The following is a 19,122-nucleotide window of genomic DNA, read 5'->3' on the forward strand; positions in this document are numbered from 1 at the left end:
AAATTAAAAATACGTACATATAGCACCAAAATAAATCCTGGACAATACTACAACACATAAACAAAAAAGTGTATTTAAATATATTCTATTCATTAATTAAATAACATGTGTGGTGTAAACTAAAATCCCTGGTAGACCCCACAAATCGCCAATCAAAATAAGAATGATGTGAAATGATTGCACAAATTACCTGTAGGATGTCCGATGTACACGTGCGTCACCTTCCCCAACGTACGTTTCAGCGTACCTTCTTCAGTAGTGTTGAGTAGCTGTAGACTACATGCCAGTCATTATTCTAGGTCCGACAGAGAGAGAGATGTTCTTAAATAGCAGTAGACACCTATTTTATGATCACCTCTTTACAACATCCTAGCTCTATTAGTACACATGGGCAGTAGCTGTCTGTATTATGCAGTCCCTAGGTCTTTAAAATTGATGCCCTAGGATACATCAGCAAAGTTAAATCAGTAAGATTCACTTATATTGTGACTCTACCAATGAGTTGTTTGTGGGGCTGCAATACTCTGATGAGAGGTACAGGCTCCCCATTTCATACATTGATTATTCCTCCACAATGCCATAATTTCTGTTCCTGTTTACTGTTTATTTTAGTTTTAACCAAAATTGATGTAATACCAATACCAATGAAAAGTACAGCATTGTGCAAGTTAGTATAAGCAGTCAAGTAAAGAAGTGCAAGGATGCAACGGTGCAGAAGATGAAGACGCATTGGTAACTTGCATCAAAGATTATTTATTTACTTAACATGAACAATTTAGGTAGTTAGGTTACAGTGTCCAGGAAGGTAACAAATTATAGGAATGGTGCACAGTATAATTTACACTATAGACATATTGATTCCTAATATGAAGGTTACTATAACAATTTTAACAATAGACTATTATGATGTAAGTAAATAAACACCTACCAATTACCATGGTGTCTCCATCTTATACCTTAGTCTGTAGCACATCAGAGTTTGTTGGGTTGTTATTATTGTTGTCACTTGGGCAATAAGTCTACTACGGTGATCTCAGTACAGACCCTAACGAGTGTCAGTGCTGCTACTTTGTTAGGCCACAATTCTCTTACTGATTAGTCTCCTCTGCGAAACTCTACTCTGGCCACCTCCTGTCTCATAAAGCACAACCCTGGCCCCCTGTATATCGTAATATACACCTCAGGTTAAAGCTCACACGATTGTCTGTATTCCCTATCTGGTTTTGAAGTCATCTGGGTTACATTTATCTGCTCTTTGGTCAGCTTGTCATCTGGCTTTCTCTGGTTAGCCAGTAATTGTAATGATGACTTGGGGTGGTAGTCACAATTTCTCTGTTCAGTGGGACCTCTCGAAGTCTCTAGTCAGCCAATTCTCTCAACTACTTTGGTCAGCCTATCCTCTTGATTCCTCTGGTCAGCTAGTCCTTTCAATTCCTTTGGTCATTCAATCCTCTTGTTTCCTCTGGGAAGCCAGTCCTCTTGATTCCTCAGGTCAGCCATTTATTGTAAGGGTAACTTGGGGTGGTGGTCACGGGTGAGGGAATCCCTCCAGTAGTCCATGCCCCGGCCATCCCCACAGAGCAAGGGGTTTCTTGTTTATGGTGGTTCTGACTAGGTGTTTGGTCTTCCAGGATGCAAGTCATACCTTGTTTCAGGTTATTTAACAGTCTAGGACCTTTCTGCAGAGGAGATACCGACACAGACTCTGAGTTCTTTTTTTAACAGTCTTTTACTAAACGTTATGCACAGTACTTTCAACAAATTGATACTACGAGCGCTGCACTTAAATAAATTCTGTAAGGTACGCCTCATTTTACAGCATTCTTTTTCCTTAGGCTACATCAAAAGCTTTGGTACTACAAAGGTTGGTATTCCATTTCACATTACAATACACTTCACTGGTTCCATTTCACTTTATAATAAACTTTACTAGTTCCATTTCCCTCACTAGGTTCGCACTACCTTCAGAGTCACTGGCACTAAAATCTTACACTCTCTCAGCTCTGGGCTCATTGACTCTTCCTCCCAGCGATTTCTTGTCTCCCACCATTATATGGAAGGGTGTCCTTACCACCAGCTCTGAGCCTTATGCCCCAGACATTCAGAAGTCCACACACATGGAAATATGGGATACCTGCCTCACTTGCACTGGGCACACTTGTCCACATTACACTCATAGCATCTTGGCAGCTTCACGCTTGATTTTCCTCAATTCATGGGCAGTTATTTTGCGCCTTTTTTGCCCAACACGCTTCTTGCGACCCTGTTGGCTATTTGCCATGAAACGCTTGATTGTTCGGTGACCATGCTTCAAACGTTTGGCAATTTCAAGACTGCTGCATCCCTCTGCAGGACATCTCACAATTTTGGACTTTTCAGAGCCCGTCAATTCTCTCTTTTGACCCATTTTTCCAAAGGAAAGGAAGTTGCCTAATAATTAAGCACACCTTATATAGGGTGTTGATGTGATTACACCACACCCCTCCTCATTACTGAGATGCACATCACCTGATTTACTTAATTGGTAGTTGGCTCTCAAGCCTATACAGCTTGGAGTAGGACAACATGTATAAAACTTATCAGGTGATCAAAATACTCATTTGCCTAATAATTCTGCACACAGTGTATTTAGCTGAGGGAGTTTCTCACTTTTCTGCCTCCTTACAAGTTGGTGCATAGAGTTGAGCCGCCACTGATGTAATATTTATGGTTTTCTTAAGGATAGCCCAACAGTTATAAAAAGCTGCATTATTTCTTTAAGCTTCCCGCTGATAATGTATGTATTTTCTTTAAATTCATTAATACTTTAAAGGTCATAAAGGTTTATGGACAGGTGACAATAAACAGGAAAGTAAATGAACTATAAAATAAGTGGACATATAGATGTTAGACAAGGGATTCCCGTTCTGAACTGTACTCTATATTGTATCATAGGTGTTTCGAGGAAATGTCGACAACAACACACCCTATGCCAATTCTTTCACGCCACCCATTGAAGCCCAGTACATCCGGCTATATCCTCAAGTTTGCAGACGCCATTGTACTCTAAGGATGGAACTTCTCGGATGTGAACTATCAGGTTGGTCTAAATGAACTGTGATTGAAAGCATCGCTCATCCTTTGTATCCCACACTCTGAAGTAATTCCTATTTTTATGCATTCTGCACAGTAGAATGAGAAAATAGGCAAGCAGATGTCTGGTGGGCTGCTGGTGTGACAGAATGAAACACTGTGTAGAGATGCTAGAGCTTAGAGAATACATATGAGAAGTAGAATATTTGCAGCCAAAGGTTAAAAAATGTCTGAAGCTGACAGATCGTCCATATTTATTTTCGGCGACGATAAGATGCTTGAAGCTGCTAGATTGCCCCTGTTTATTTTTACGATTTATCTTTCTTTCTCGCTCTATTGTGTTGTCAGGATTTTTATAAGAAAATGCTAACAAATGAGATGATATATGATGGGAATGTTTATTTTCTATCAGCTTTTATTTCCTTTTATTCCCATTTCCTTCCATGCCGCATCATTCACTAAGACTGAATAGTAAACATCAGCCGGATAATGTGCTTCATGGTTTAAATGCTAAACTCTTACCCTTCCATGTGCCGCAGCTCCTGCAAACAGATACGTGACCCAGCTCATTGACCCACCTCCAAAGTTTGGCGAACAAAACCTAAAGTTTGACCCCTTTGTCACATATTATCTTAGACATATTGCCTCTAACGCAGTAAAGCAATTTCAGCTTTTTTCCCCTCTCCTAGAGCAGGCGGTAAATCCATTTACAGGTAACGTTTTAGATGGCTACTCTTATTGTATAAGTGGCGGTCGCTGAGTTCAAGTGTGATACAGCAAAACAATTTGCGTTAAATGATTTCTGGCCTTCCAGAGCCACACAAAAATGACACACAATTGAAAATCTGCTGCATTAATCTTCCCGATTCAAGTGTATCAGGATTCGGTGAGGTGAACAGAAGGCTTAATAAAGGTACTTCAGCAAATTAGCTTTTTGTTGTCTCTCATTCCTGACACCCAATTTCAAAGCCGCCCAAGTTATCAGCCATAGACTTGCTAAGTTAATTGGTTTACTGCTTTATTTTCACTATCAAGGTCATGACATTTCACCTCAAAGGCAGCGCTTGTCCTTATACTAGGATACCAGTGCCTGCATCCGCCTCAATATTTCGATGATCAGTACTATAGTTATAGGAAATAAATACCATTTATTATGGAAGTGGATTGAAACTGAAGATGAAGCAAAGATCTAATGCAAAATTAAATCAAAAGCTAAACTACAAAAAGAGGAATTACATTTCCCCCAAAAATCAGAAAAATTCACAGCAAGAAAGGGCAATAAAGTTTACCTGCCCGGGCCACAGAAACAAATGCACTCACAGGGTGCAGCAAAACGCCTTAATAAAAATGGAGGCAACAGGTGCAAAACACTGATGTAGCAACCACTCACACTACCAATCCATGGAGGGGGTGATTGTTTAGTATTAAAATTACACACAAATGGCTTGTATAGGATGCCGTTCATACATGTAGGTGCACAGTGTCTGGCTTACAGCCCATACTATTAGACAAGGTGGGCTGCCCAGCACTATATAAGTGCACCACACAGGAAGGGAGACCCTAGCTTAAAAGGCCTACATTACATTTAATGGGCCTTGCTGCATCTTGTATAAAGATATTAAAGATATACATTTAATCGTGCCGGCTGCCATTTTTGGCTGTGCCTCGGGTCGTCCAGCTAGCCGCTTCCTCCTCCACGTCTAAGTGTGGAGATATGGCTAGTGTGCATGTGTGTGCCGATTTACCAGAGCCAGAGCTAAAGTCCAGTGTTTCACCTAGTGAGTATGCTCATCCTGACTGTGCCATTCCTGAGCCTGATCTTCAGTTCAGGCTACTGAGCATGATCCTACACTTAGGAAAAGCCTTTTTGCACAGGTACTTGGACATCGTGCCATGTCTAAGTCCTGTGTTGTGCCTACTGAGCATACTCGGGCAGATAGTCTGATTTCTGAGACTGTTGTTCAGGCTACTGAGCATGCTCAGGCACTTAGTGCATCAGAGGCTAGGTCTGGTAAGGACCTCACTGGGCATGTCCGTGAGATAGCAGGCTCTATCAGGCTGACACACATCAAGTGTCCTGATGATGTGGCAACTCTGGACTGGCTCGCGGAGGCCCGCCCCTATGACACGGCACCTCACCATTGGTCGTCAGACAATAACTGGTGAGGTGTTTGGGGCGTGGCAGACATGAGGTCAGCAGTGTTGTGGCGGTTCTGGTTAGGCCGCTTGTGATGTCGCTGATGACGTGGCACTCCGCTATTGGACCCTGGAGGTGCCATTGTGGTCCACCCTGGGTTTGGGGCAGACCCAGGTTATAAAAGGGGCTGGAGACAACATGAAGGTGCGCAGTCTTCAAATTTGCTCAGACAGAGCACACCTCCATGTTAGAGCCTCATTACGGCATAAGCCATAGATTGGAAGCGGTAGGCAGGGTTAGGCATCCGGTGCTTGTCACGCCAAGACACCCGTGGCTCAGCACGTTAGGGTCAGGCTCCGGGCTTCCACCTCCTACCATACAGTCCTGCCAGTGCAGCCCAGTGGAGTCAACTGGGCTGCGGCTGCTGCGCCACCTATCCTCCTCATATCGGCTTCCCAGTCAATGCTACTGGTGTGACCACCTGGCCTGACATGTCCTGTACACACGTGGCCAGTTGAGAGCCCTGGTGGCCAGAAACGCTAATCAGGGGATCGCTCGGTCTGACGTGTCATACACCAACAGAGTGCTTTCGTGGCGGTCTTCCGGTCAACGCTACCTGGTCACCACTAAAATGACCAAAATTGCCAAAACAAAGGGGAAATAGTTCAAAAGGATGTAAAAATATATCAATTAATCCCAATCATAGTAATGCAAAGGGAAAAGTGGCCCCGGGTATGTGCAAAGCAACAATTGAAATTACCAAAGATACAAAAACAAATAGCCAATTAAATGTAAATTTTTTTGAAGTGAATTAAAACAAGGTAAAAACAGGTGACTAAGAGACACCAACAAAAACAGCAGGGGCGAGATATACAATGAAAGATATGGCTGTACAAAGCTGTAGATAGCCCTACTCCATGCTACCAAAGATTAAATAAAGATAAATATAAAGCACAAGTGTGCATTAGAAAGACTCCAATTGAGTTAGAGCAAGACAAAACAATGAAGTACAGACAGCAAATTATTATAAAGTAGTATATAAAGGTATATCAGTAAACCAGATCTAATGATGAATTACCTAGTGACATCTCCTCCTGCTGGTGCTGGCGTCCGTCCCTACACATGTTTCAGCATGAAAGCCTTCATCAGGGGGCATCACTACCCGGCCTGACATGTTCCCTGCACACGTGGTTAGTGTAGTGCCAAAGGTACACGAAACACTAACTTGGTTGTCGTCCGGTCTGATGTGTCCCTACACATGTGACCGGTTCCCAGGTCTCCTGTGCAGTCAACAGGGAATTCCTGGGCTGGGTGAGTGGACCCTGTGATGCTAACAGGGTTCACAGTCTCCTGATTCAAGTGTTACTTAACTTGGATCAGGCCCCTATTATTTCAGAGCCACCCAGCTCTGTATTCTCCGCCTAACCTTCGGACTGCCAGCAGCTCCGTTGTTATCTGGAGCACGGTGGGCCCCGAATGGCCATTGGGATATTTACCACCTTATCCTGATCTGCCAGTCCCCCCGTAACAATAGCTTTACAGCCACAGCAGAGCTGGTGAGCCACATTGCGGCTAGAGCCTTAGTACTGTAAGCAGTAGGTAAGCTTAGGCATCCGGTGCCCATCTCGTCAAGATCCGCAGTGAGGCACAGTAGGGCTAGTCACCCAATTGGTCCCATTGTTTTGCATGGTCCTTCAGCTGTAAAACATTAATGCCAAATCCTAAGAATTTGATTTGGTATAATATGACAGCTTTTAAATACCTTATTGAAATCTCATCTTGAAAATAAATGAGGTAGCACAAGGTGGATTTCCTTTTTTATTACATAAATTTAAGTGCCTTAACACTTCTGTAATCCTACTTAATCATTGAAGATATACAGCAGGTGAATTAAGTATTAAACACGTCACCAATTTTCTAAGTAAATATATTTCTAAAGGTGCTGTTGACATGAATTTTTCACCAGATATCGGTAACAACCCATCAATCCACACAGGAAAAGAAATGAAGCCATAGTTGTCCATAAAGTAAGTTATGTGCAATAATGAGACATTATTGAAGGTTCTCAACTGGTTAACATGGTACCAAAACCTTTTCACTTGTAACTAATAATCAGACATGAAACAGGAAAAAAAGTATTGAACACAGGAAGAAAGAGGTGTAAAAAGCCATGGAAAGTCATGACACCAGTTGAACTCTATCATTAATTAGAAAGCAATCCTGTCACTTGTGGAAAAATACTATAAGCTGGTTCAACTGAGTGCCTATAGAAAGGTATCTCATTACCAAAATACTACACAAGAAACATCCCATGATGGGCAAAACTAGTGAGTTGTCTCAAGACATTTCACCCTTACTGTAGCAAAATATACTGATGACATGATGGTTATAGAAGAATTTCTAAACTAATGAAGGTTCCAGTAAGCATTGTTGTGGTCATACTTTGGAAGAGGAAAAAAATATCATTTCACCATAAACAGGCCATTATAAAGTCCACCCCACAAGATTTCAGACAGAAGAGTGAAATAATTATCGGAATAGTTGTCTAAAATTCAATGGCCACCTGTGGAGAACTACAGAAAGACCTGGAATCAGCAGGTACAATTCTTTCAAAGAAAACAATAAGTAATGCACTCAACCTCCATGGCTGCTCACCACACAAGACTTCATTGCTGAACAAAAACATGTTCAATAGCATTTTAAATTTGTTCAACAACATTTAGACAAACCTATGAATTACTGAGAGAATATAGTTGGATACCATAATACACACCATGTTTGGAGGAAAAAAGGCACTGCATATCACCCCAAAAACACCATACGAACAGTGAAGTTTGAAGGAGGGAAAATCATGGTAAGGGGCCGTAGCAAACATCATATAATTGAGGGAAGGATGAATGAACAAAAGTACCCAGACCTTCCTTATAAAAATCTTCAAATGAAACATCTAAAAAAAATCTCTATTGGTTTCAGAGAAAGAAAATAAAGCTGGTTGAATGGCCAAAGTCAATCACCTGACCTGAATACAATCACAAACTTATGGAAGGAACTAAAGTTAAGAGTTCATAGAATCAGCCCACTGAACCTGCAGGATTTGAAGAGTGTTTGTGTGAAAGAATGGTCAAACTCAAACATGAGCAATGCATGCAAATAGTTTCTCCTTACAGGAGGCGGCTTGAATCTGTCAACATCAACAAAGCCTTTTAAGTAAAATATTTAATAAGTTTCAGTAAGCGTGTTCAATTATTTTTCCCTGTGTCATACTGTATAATTTATGTTCATCGGTGGTTTAATTTCTTCGCCTGTGAGGATTGGATGGTTTGTTACCAACATATGGTAAGAAATTCATGCCAATAGCACCTTTAGAAATATATTTACTTAGAAAGTTGGTAATGTGTTCAATACTTATTTCACATGCTGTATATGATGGTAGACTCATATAAAATATTGTTTCAGATAATACTCCTAATGAGAAGAAATGACTATTTGATAACAAACATAACTATGTTTGACTTTGCCAGTTGTTGCAATTATTCCTAGCTTTTGGCTAGACATCCATATCGCACTTACTGAAGCAACAATGATTTTCTCAAATCATTTTCCGTTAGACTTCTGCCAAATTTAGTAGTTCTTGAAAAAATGTCTCTGAGTTACTCAGGGATATAGTTTAAGGAGAAAAAAAATATAGTGAGTACAAGAAAGCAGTTTTCACATAGATATATTAGGGGAAATTGGAGTGAAAATAATATACTTTTTTTGGCTTTCTATACAGTGATTGCAAGCTTTCAAGGCTCTGTAGATCACTCCATCAATCATGTAGGCATAGGCCTAAGAAGTCTTGAAAGGAAACAATTACTGTCTGCTTAACTTGCCAATAAAAGTTACATCTAAAATCATCATGTCCTATCTGCTGCTAAGATAAAATGCCTATTTTCACCCTGACTTTAGCAAATATTCTTGTGAAAAGAGGTCAGACCTTCACCTTCAGAACAACTCACTTCATTAACTGTCATGATCTATATCCAGTTACTATATCCAGAACAAAGTCTCACATTTTGGAATGGCGCTTTGTTAAAGTGACTTTTTTTACTTCTAATGTTTTATTATGAGTATTTTTTTTCAAGTCAAACTGTTATCGGAATTGATTTTTATTTTTCATTTTAAAAATATTTTCCAAAATATGTCTCCACTCTTTTCTTTTGGTTTTAGATACCAATGCCTAACAACAGAATTATTATCAAATATTGCTAGCAACACTCTCGACATGTTGAAGTCCACATCACAACCACTGGGTGGTAACACGAACACACAAAGTTCAGACATCCCATGACATGTATAGCAAAATTCTGTTTCTGTGGGTACATTGGTGGCCCACCTATGTATATTATGAGTAAAGAGATAAAGTGAAAAAGGACTCATCTGTACATGAATGCAATCAATTTAATTTTATTGTTTCCTTTTGTATACTTTTCTTTTGTGTGGGTATATATATATATATATATAACTATCAGCAATAGGTCCTCTTCCAGAGGGAACCATCCTTGCTACCGTGGATGTGTAATCCTTGTACTCGAATATTCCACACCAGGATGGATTAAATGCTTGCAAAATTTTCCTGGAAAATACAGGAACTGATGCCAATTCTGTGGTGAAGCTTATAAAATTCATCCTCACCCATAATTACTTTGCATTTGACAATGACATATATCTACAGGAGACTGGGACTGCAATGGGAAGCAAAATGGCACCACAATATGCAAATCTTTTCATGGCCAAGCTTGAGAGTGACTTTTTATCCTCTTGTCCTATCAGGCCTCTGGCCTACTACCTTTACATTGACGATATTTTAATCATCTGGACAGAGTCTGGGCAGCAGCTGAAGACCTTCCATGACCAATTTAATCAGTTTCACCACCAACCTAACACTCAACTACTCCTGCACGGAAATCAACTTCTTGGACACCGTCATTAAACTACGGAACAATGAAATAGAGAAATCCCTGTACAAGAAGCCAATAAACCGTACAACATACCTGAAATGGGACAGTTTTCATCCAAAACACATAAAAAACTCTATTGTATACAGCCAGGCTATCAGGTACAATCGGATATGTTCCAACAGTACAGATAGAGCCAATCACCTTGAGGACCTCAGAAAGACCTTTCTGAATCAAGGCTACCACCCAAGAACAATTGAAAACCAGATTACAAGAGCCACCAGAATATCAAGAATCCATTTCCTACATTATAAAACTAAAGAAGAAAACAACCAGGTCCCTCTTGTAGTCACCTACAATCCACATCTGGAGGTGTTTAGAGGAGCTGCACGGAAACTACAACCATTACTGCAAAAAGATGCCCGGTTAAAATCTATTTTTCCAGACCCCCCACTTCTGTGTTTTAGACAGCCCCCAAATCTAAGAAGCATCATTGTCAGAAGCTCCCTGTCCTCTCCAACACCAACAGAAACATTTCCCTGCAACCAGAAAAAATGTAAGACCTGTCCATTAATATTGACAACGGACAAGATAAAGATTCCCAGATCACATCAGGACTACAAGATCCCAGGTACCTTCAGCTGCACCACAACCAATGTGGTGTACTTAATTATATGTACCAAATGTCCAACTGGGGGTCTGTATGTAGGGAAGACCGGACAACAGCTCTGGACAAGGATGAATTCTCACCGCCACACAATTAGAGAAAAAAGGATGGATCTACCTGTGGCCAAACATTTTTGTAACTCAGACCACAGCATCATGGTCATGAAATTGCTGGTATTGAAAGGAAATTTCAAGTCTCAGAGAGATAGGAGACTATGGGAGTACAAACTTATGATGACCTTTGACACATTCAGAGTAGGAATGAATGTGTCTCATGGATTCATGTCTTTTTACATCAGTTAAAAGATGTGCTCCTCTGACCATCCGAGCGTGGCACAGCCCTGGACTAGACCCTTATCAGAGGACAATAAAACTTTCACACTGAACTGCAGCAAAATTTATAGCCACAACAGTTTGCCCCCCCCCCCCCCCCCGCCATAGAGATAGTTCTGTTTTATACAGTTAGGTCCAGAAATATTTGGACAGTGACACAATTTTTGCGAGTTGGGCTCTGCATGCCACCATATTGGATTTGAAATGAAACCTCTACAACAGAATTCAAGTGCAGATTGTAACGTTTAATTTGAAGGTTTGAACAAAAATATCTGATAGAAATTGTAGGAATTGTACACATTTCTTTAGAAACACTCCACATTTTAGGAGGTCAAAAGTAATTGGACAAATAAACCAAACCCAAACAAAATATTTTTATTTTCAATATTTTGTTGGGAATCCTTTGGAGGCAATCACTGCCTTAAGTCTGGAACCCATGGACATCACCAAACACTGGGTTTCCTCCTTCTTAATGCTTTTCCAGGCCTTTACAGCCACAGCCTTCAGGTCTTGCTTGTTTGTGGGTCTTTCCGTCTTAAGTCTGGATTTGAGCAAGTGAAATGCATGCTCAATTGGGTTAAGATCTGGTGATTGACTTGGCCATTGCAGAATGTTCCACTTTTTTGCACTCATGAACTCCTGGGTAGCTTTGGCTGTATGCTTGGGGTCATTGTCCATCTGTACTATGAAGCGCCGTCCGATCAACTTTGCGGCATTTGGCTGAATCTGGGATGAAAGTATATCCCAGTACACTTCAGAATTCATCCGGCTACTCTTGTCTGCTGTTATGTCATCAATAAACACAAGTGACCCAGTGCCATTGAAAGCCATGCATGCCAATGCCATCACGTTGCCTCCACCATGTTTTACAGAGGATGTGGTGTGCCTTGGATCATGTGCCGTTCCCTTTCTTCTCCAAACTTTTTTCTTCCCATCATTCTGGTACAGGTTGATCTTTGTCTCATCTGTCCATAGAATACTTTTCCAGAACTGAGCTGGCTTCATGAGGTGTTTTTCAGCAAATTTAACTCTGGCCTGTCTATTTTTGGAATTGATGAATGGTTTGCATCTAGATGTGAACCCTTTGTATTTACTTTCATGGAGTCTTCACTTTACTGTTGACTTAGAGACAGATACACCTACTTCACTGAGAGTGTTCTGGACTTCAGTTGATGTTGTGAACGGGTTGTTCTTCACCAAAGAAAGTATGCGGCGATCATCCACCACTGTTGTCATCCGTGGACGCCCAGGCCTTTTTGAGTTCCCAAGCTCACCAGTCAATTCCTTTTTTCTCAGAATGTACCCGACTGTCGATTTTGCTACTCCAAGCATGTCTGCTATCTCTGTGATGGATTTTTTCTTTTTTTTCAGCCTCAGGATGTTCTGCTTCACCTCAATTGAGAGTTCCTTAGACCGCATGTTGTCTGGTCACAGCAACAGCTTCCAAATGCAAAACCACACACCTGTAATCAACCCCAGACCTTTTAACTACTTCATTGATTACAGGTTAACGAGGGAGACGCCTTCAGAGTTAATTGCAGCCCTTAGAGTCCCTTGTCCAATTACTTTTGGTCCCTTGAAAAAGAGGAGGCTATGCATTACAGAGCTATGATTCCTAAACCCTTTCTCCGATTTGGATGTGAAAACTCTCATATTGCAGCTGGGAGTGTGCACTTTCAGCCCATATTATATATGTAATTGTATTTCTGAACATGTTTTTGTAAACAGCTAAAATAACAAAACTTGTGTCACTGTCCAAATATTTCTGGACCTAACTGTATAACTTGTTTTTTTGTTTTTTTTTTACTGCACTATTCTAAGTCCTGTTGTGTATAAATATGTGACTCTTCAGATTTTGTGTTATACCATGCCTGATGAAGAGACCTGAGTAGTCTCGAAAGCTTGCAATTATTACCATCTTTTCAGTCAGCCATTAAATGGTATCAACCACTGAGGACTCTCAGTTCTTTTAAACAATTTTTTTATCTCTACTGGCTAACACGGTACAAAGATATATTTTACTTGTGTATATATATATATATATATATATATATATATATATACAGTAGAGACCAAAGGTTTGGACACACCTTCTCATTCAAAGAGTTTTCTTTATTTTCATGATTCTAAAAGTTGTAGATTCACATTGAAGACATCAAAACTATGAATGAAAACATGTAGAATGAAATACTTAAAAAAGTGTGAAACAACTTAAAATGTGTCTTATATTCTAGGTTCTTCAAAGTAGCCACCTTTTGCTTTAATTACTGCTTTGCACACTCTTGGCATTCTCTTGATGAGCTTCAAGAGGTAGTCACCGGAAATGGTTTTCTAACAGTTTTGAAGGAGTTCCCAGAGATGCTTTGCACTTGTTGGCCCTTTTGCCTTCACCCTGCGGTCCAGCTCACCCCAAACCATCTTGATTGGGTTCTTGTCTGGTGACTGTAGAGGCCTGGTCATCTGGCGTAGCATCCCATCACTCTCCTTCTTAGTCAAATAGCCCTTACATAGCCTGGAGGTGTGTTTGGGGTCATTGTCCTGTTGAAAAATAAATGATGGTCCAACTAAACGCAAACAGGATAGAATAGCATGCCGCTGCAAGATGCTGTGGTAGCCATGCTGGTTTAGTATGCCTTCAATTTTTAATAAATCCCCAACAGTGTCAGCAGATAAGCATCCCCACACCATCACACCTCCTCCATGCTTCACGGTGGGAACCAGGCATGTAGAGTCCATCTGTTCACTTTTTCTACAAAGACATTGTGGTTGAATCTAAAGTTCTCAAATTTGGACTCATCAGACCAAAGCACAGATTTCCACTGGTCTAATGTCCATTCCTTGTGTTCTTTTGCCCAAACAAGTCTCTTCTGCTTGTTGTCTGTCCTTAGCAGTGGTTTTCTAGCAGCTATTTTACCATGAAGGCCTGCTGCACAAAGTCTCCTCTTATAAGAAGCTCCTATACATCTACGTGCGCACAATATCTGGGATGTAGAATTATGGTAGTTTGAATTACAGGGGTTCTTTCATGAAAACAAATTATCACCAATCCAGAATTTAAGTAGGAGATAACTTACTGATCGGTAGAATCTGACCATTGGAAATAGCACCCAGCGGAAGAATCAGGAACTTTTATCCCTGAAAAAGTCACTTTTATCCCCATTTTAAAATAAAGTGACAAGTCAGATGTTTGAATGTAGCTCCATTCATCCTCTTTGGGGCAGCCAGGAAAAACAATTGCAGTGATTGCAGTCATATAGAGAATGAACAGTGATGAATCAGAATGATCAGTGAACATGATCAGTGGTCGGGTAGAAGACGAGTTCCATTCTATTAGGGATAAACGTTGTACATTCAGTGGATTTGTGCTGGTCAGACCTCCACCAATTAATAATTTGTCACTTATCCTTAGGCCACATGCGCACAGTCAGTATTTGGTCAGGAGTAGTGATGGGTGGACTCACAGATGCCTGGTATCAGCGGGTCCAACCAGGTTAAAAAACCTGGTTCAGGCCCAGAATTGATCCCGTATATCTAGCCAGATGATGGTCCCCATATAAGTCTACAGGGACAAGAATTTGGTGCTTTAAAATGGTAGTAGAAGGAATAGGGGGATTGGAGCATGTGCGTTATACTTACCGAGCCTCCGCATGTCTCTAACGCTACTTCTGGGGCTGCTCATTATTCTTCCTGCATATTCACTGCTTCCCCCAACCGCCGGCACTCCCTGCATCTCTGATTGGTTTCAGTCAGGTCAGACATGCCCCCACCCTCTGTGACAGTGTGTCTGACTGCAGCCAATCAAATTGGCATAGGCTCCTGTCACAGTATGATACCCAGCACAGCCATGTGGATACTGCTACGCACAGGCTGTTATCACAGAAGCTCCCTGAATAGCGCTATTTTCAACCACATAATGCAGCAGTGACAAGTCTCTGAGTACAAGCTGAACACTCATTTGCGCTACTACAACTGCATAATTCTTTAATGTGAAAACTGCAGACCATAGCTGATTACTTGCCAGCGTTCCCACAACTGCACATTTTAGCAGTGTGATATTGCAAGTTACATTTCTTAGTGTTCCCTTTAGCACTGACGGCAACAACATACCATAATCTATTCCTCCTCAACTCAGGTGCTAGTTATTGATGAAGGCCATGTTTGGGCCGCAACATTTAACTACACTGAGCATTTAATAAAAAATAAAAAATATTTTTTCACTGGATCTAGGAGTGCCTTGTTTATATTTTGCTTTAAAATGTCCACTGACCCTTCAGAGGCTGCACACTGATGTCAGTTTGCGGGGCATAGGAGTGACATTTAATGGTCGCTGTAGTCATTAGAATGACTGCACTTCCCGACAGGCTCCCTTTATATCCAGCATGGGTTCCCATCGGAGGATCTTACATTGTCACTCTGCGCCTTTCCAATGCTGGTTGGGGTTATGAAAAGTTTAAAAATTTCGTGGAACATAAATAATATCACAAAAGTCAGTACACCCCATCACAATTTTGTAAATATGTTATTATATATTTTCATGGGACAACCCTGAAGATCTGACACTTTGAGACAATGTAAAGTAGTCAGTGTACAATATGTATAACAGTGTAAATTTGGTGCCCTCTAAATAACTCAACACCCAGCCATTAATATCTAAACCTCTGGAAACAAAAGTCAATACATCCCTAAGTGAAAATGGCCAAATTGTGCCCAACTACTCATTTTCCCTCCCTGGTGTTATGAGACTTATTAGTGTTGCAAGGGCTTAGGTGTGAATGGGGAGCAGGAATTTTAAACTTGGTATTATCACGCACTGTGTCACCGCTGTGTCCCTCGAAGGATTTTCAATGTCAAGACTCCATGTGAAACATGTCTTGTGGGTAGTGCCAGTATTCTATGACTAAGAGGCCTAGACCGGTCACTGTAGCATGTCTTCTTTTTTCTATTTCTAATGCCGGACCACAGGCCTGTGTGTTGCATGGACCGTCTTTCCCTGCTTTTTTACAGACTTATGGGGAGGGGGGAAATTGATGCTATTGTACCGCTGTGTCCCTGGAAGGATTTTTAATGTCGAGACTCCAAAATGGGTATGAAACGTTTGTCTTGCAGGTAGTGCCAGGATTCTGTGACCAAGAGGCCTGGTCACTGTAGCATGTCTTCCTTTTTCTATTTCTAATGCCGGACCACAAGCCTGTGTGTTGCATGAACTGTCTTTCCCTGCTCTTTTAAAGCCCTATGGGAAGGGGGGACAATTCATGCTACTGTATCGCTGTGTCCCTGAAAGGATTTTTAATGTCGATACTACTAGATAGGTCTCCAAATTGTCTCTTGTCTGTACTGGCAGAGGTATGGGAGCACCAGCCCTACACCTGTCTCTCATCCACCTCTATCTTCCTTTTCTCAATAGTCTAGGAAGCTTATGGCTATGACAAAACATTAGTGCTGCACTGTAAAACATATTTTTGCTATTTTGGAAGCTTTTCACCCCATCTAAAGGCATTTTCTGTGCCTTACATTTGGCCTCCCATTGAATCCAATAAGATTCAGAAAGGTTCGATAAAGGTTCAAAGTTATGTTCGATAAAGGTTCGACGAATCTTTGTTCGGTTTGGCGAATCAAAACGCGGGGATTTTACTCATCTCTGGAGTTGAGTATAAGTTTTTTTATTTTATTGTGGACAAGCACTCATCTTGAGAAGGGGTCGCCAGGGGATAATGTAATGTAATCCAAGTTAGTACATATGTGTTGTTTCAATCTTGATTAAAACATGTTCCATAGACAAACTGTAATATAAAGAATTAAAAAAAAAAATATTTATATAAAATATGAAAATCAGAAGAAGTAACAGAACAATATGTGGATACAGAAAATATATAATTCATTGTTACGATATACAGGGATAAAGTTATACATACAATATAGCATGGTGACCTAAATAAGGAATTGTGGAAGGTCCAAATGGAATAGGCTATACCAGATGCTCTTGCCACTACACAGGTGCAGATGGTGAGAGGACCTTCTGAATATTCACTCCTCAACATTGCAACACCAAGAAGGAAAAGTAGTTTTGTGAATCACTGGATCAATAGTCATCTTAAGGATATGCAATTGATGAAAAATTGGAAGCAACGTTTTCTAAACATCTCAATTTATTCAGTTTGGATATTTGTGCCACTTGCAAAAATGCACACATTTAGGCCTGTTTCACACATCAGTGATTCTGGTACGTTTGTGCTTTTTTTATACGTACCAGAATCACTGACATACGCAGACCCATTATAATCAATGGGTCTGCATATACATCAGTGATATTTCACTGAACGTGTCTCCGTGCAGCGTGCACCCTTGGCTGTGATTCTGCACGGAGACATGTCAGTTTTTGTCTGGCATCACTGATGACCCACGGACCACACTATGGTGTGATCCGTGTGTGATCAGTGAAACACATACAAGAAAATCACATACATATTAAATATTGGAAATTTTCAACTTACCTTGCCTGCGATTCGCTCTGCAGCCTCTGCTTTCGGCAACTCCTGCCTGGCTCATGAATATTCATGAAAGCAGGAACTGCCGACCAGGAAGTAGGTGTAGAGAGCGGTGGGCGGACACTGCAGAGCTGGAGACTTCAGCACCATGGACAGCAGCAGTGAAGGCAGGTGAGCAATGTCCATATGCAATCACAGGATCACGGATCATGGATTGCACACGGACAACCCACGTGTGCCGTGAATCACGGAACATAGAGGGACATGTGCGTGTTTTACACGTCAGTGAAGAACGTCAGTGTTTTTCACTGACGTGTGAAACGGGCCTTACACACTTTGACATGCTATTAATGAGGTTAATAAAGGTTGTTTGAGGAATGTTCTGCCACACTAAATGCATTTGGGCAAATCATCAAGATCCGCTGCTGGCAGCTTTTTTGCAATTGCTGACCAATGATTTCCATGAGGTGCTCTACGGGAATCTCGTCTAGAGATGCTGCAGACCATGATAGCACATTTAGGCAATGCAGGCTGCTCACGGAAGCCTAAAGGCAGCTTTACACACAACGATATCACTAGCAATCTCGTTAGCGATGTGACACACCCAGATCGTTGTTACGACTTACCGAGATCGCTTATAGGTCGTTTTGTAGCGGTCACACGTACACATCTCACAAATGACGCTACATCGTTCAGCGATATATTGTTTAACCAAGGCGGTCGTGTGAATGTTGTTCGGCGTTGGCAGGTTGTCAAATATAGCAATATGTCTGCTGCGTTCCAAACGACGAACAATATTTTGAAACTGAACAACGTGTCAACGATCAACGATTTTCACCCTATTTGCGATCATTCGGAGTCACACGTAGGGGTCACACGCAATGACATCGCTAACAATGTCGGAAGTGCGTCACGAAAACCGTGACCCCGACGACATATCGTCAGATAAATCGTAGCGTGTAAAGCAGCCTTTAGAAACCGGTGACCTGATGTATTTAAAAATGGATCCTGGCACACTTTGGACAAATGGGCCTACCACTGGCTTCACAACCAAATCACTGTAAGTGTAATTGCATGCATTTCTCCACATGATGCTCATACTCGAAGCTGAATAAATTAAGATTTTTCGAACATTTTGTTTATTTTTTTCTGAATTGCATTTAATTAAAATATCTGTCAATTCTGTGCTTTTCATAATTCCATCAGGAAAATGTGTAGCATCAGGGGGATACTTATAGTTAAACAGCATGTAGTAAATAACATGATAGAATGTTAGTATACATTTCTAATTAACTTTAAATTAGCTGCTGGTCAAAAGAAACATACAGTTCTGGGAGTATAGTAATAAAGAATACAGATGATACTTTACTGAGTGAGAACATCAGACAAAGATATAGTATTCTAGACATCCAGGGTGCGTCATTAGGGGCAACTGTAAAGAAGAGAGCTGAGAAACGTTTGACCGCACGGGCTACCCAAACAAAATCCTTAT

At 41.0% G+C, this 19,122-nt stretch overlaps 1 protein-coding gene across 1 annotated transcript in view; it reads left to right on the top strand.

Annotated features, from left to right (window-relative positions):
* EDIL3 (EGF like repeats and discoidin domains 3) overlaps positions 1–19,122 on the top strand; it is a 1,135,698-nt gene that overhangs the window by 849,642 nt on the left and 266,934 nt on the right. Inside the window, exon 7 of the mRNA XM_075325131.1 lies at positions 2,935–3,079. Within this exon, the coding sequence (XP_075181246.1) occupies positions 2,935–3,079 (145 nt within the window). The remainder of the gene's footprint in view (positions 1–2,934; positions 3,080–19,122) is intronic.

The sequence above is a fragment of the Anomaloglossus baeobatrachus genome, chromosome 1, assembly GCF_048569485.1.
Source record: "Anomaloglossus baeobatrachus isolate aAnoBae1 chromosome 1, aAnoBae1.hap1, whole genome shotgun sequence".
In the NCBI taxonomy this organism is placed as follows: domain Eukaryota; kingdom Metazoa; phylum Chordata; class Amphibia; order Anura; family Aromobatidae; genus Anomaloglossus; species Anomaloglossus baeobatrachus.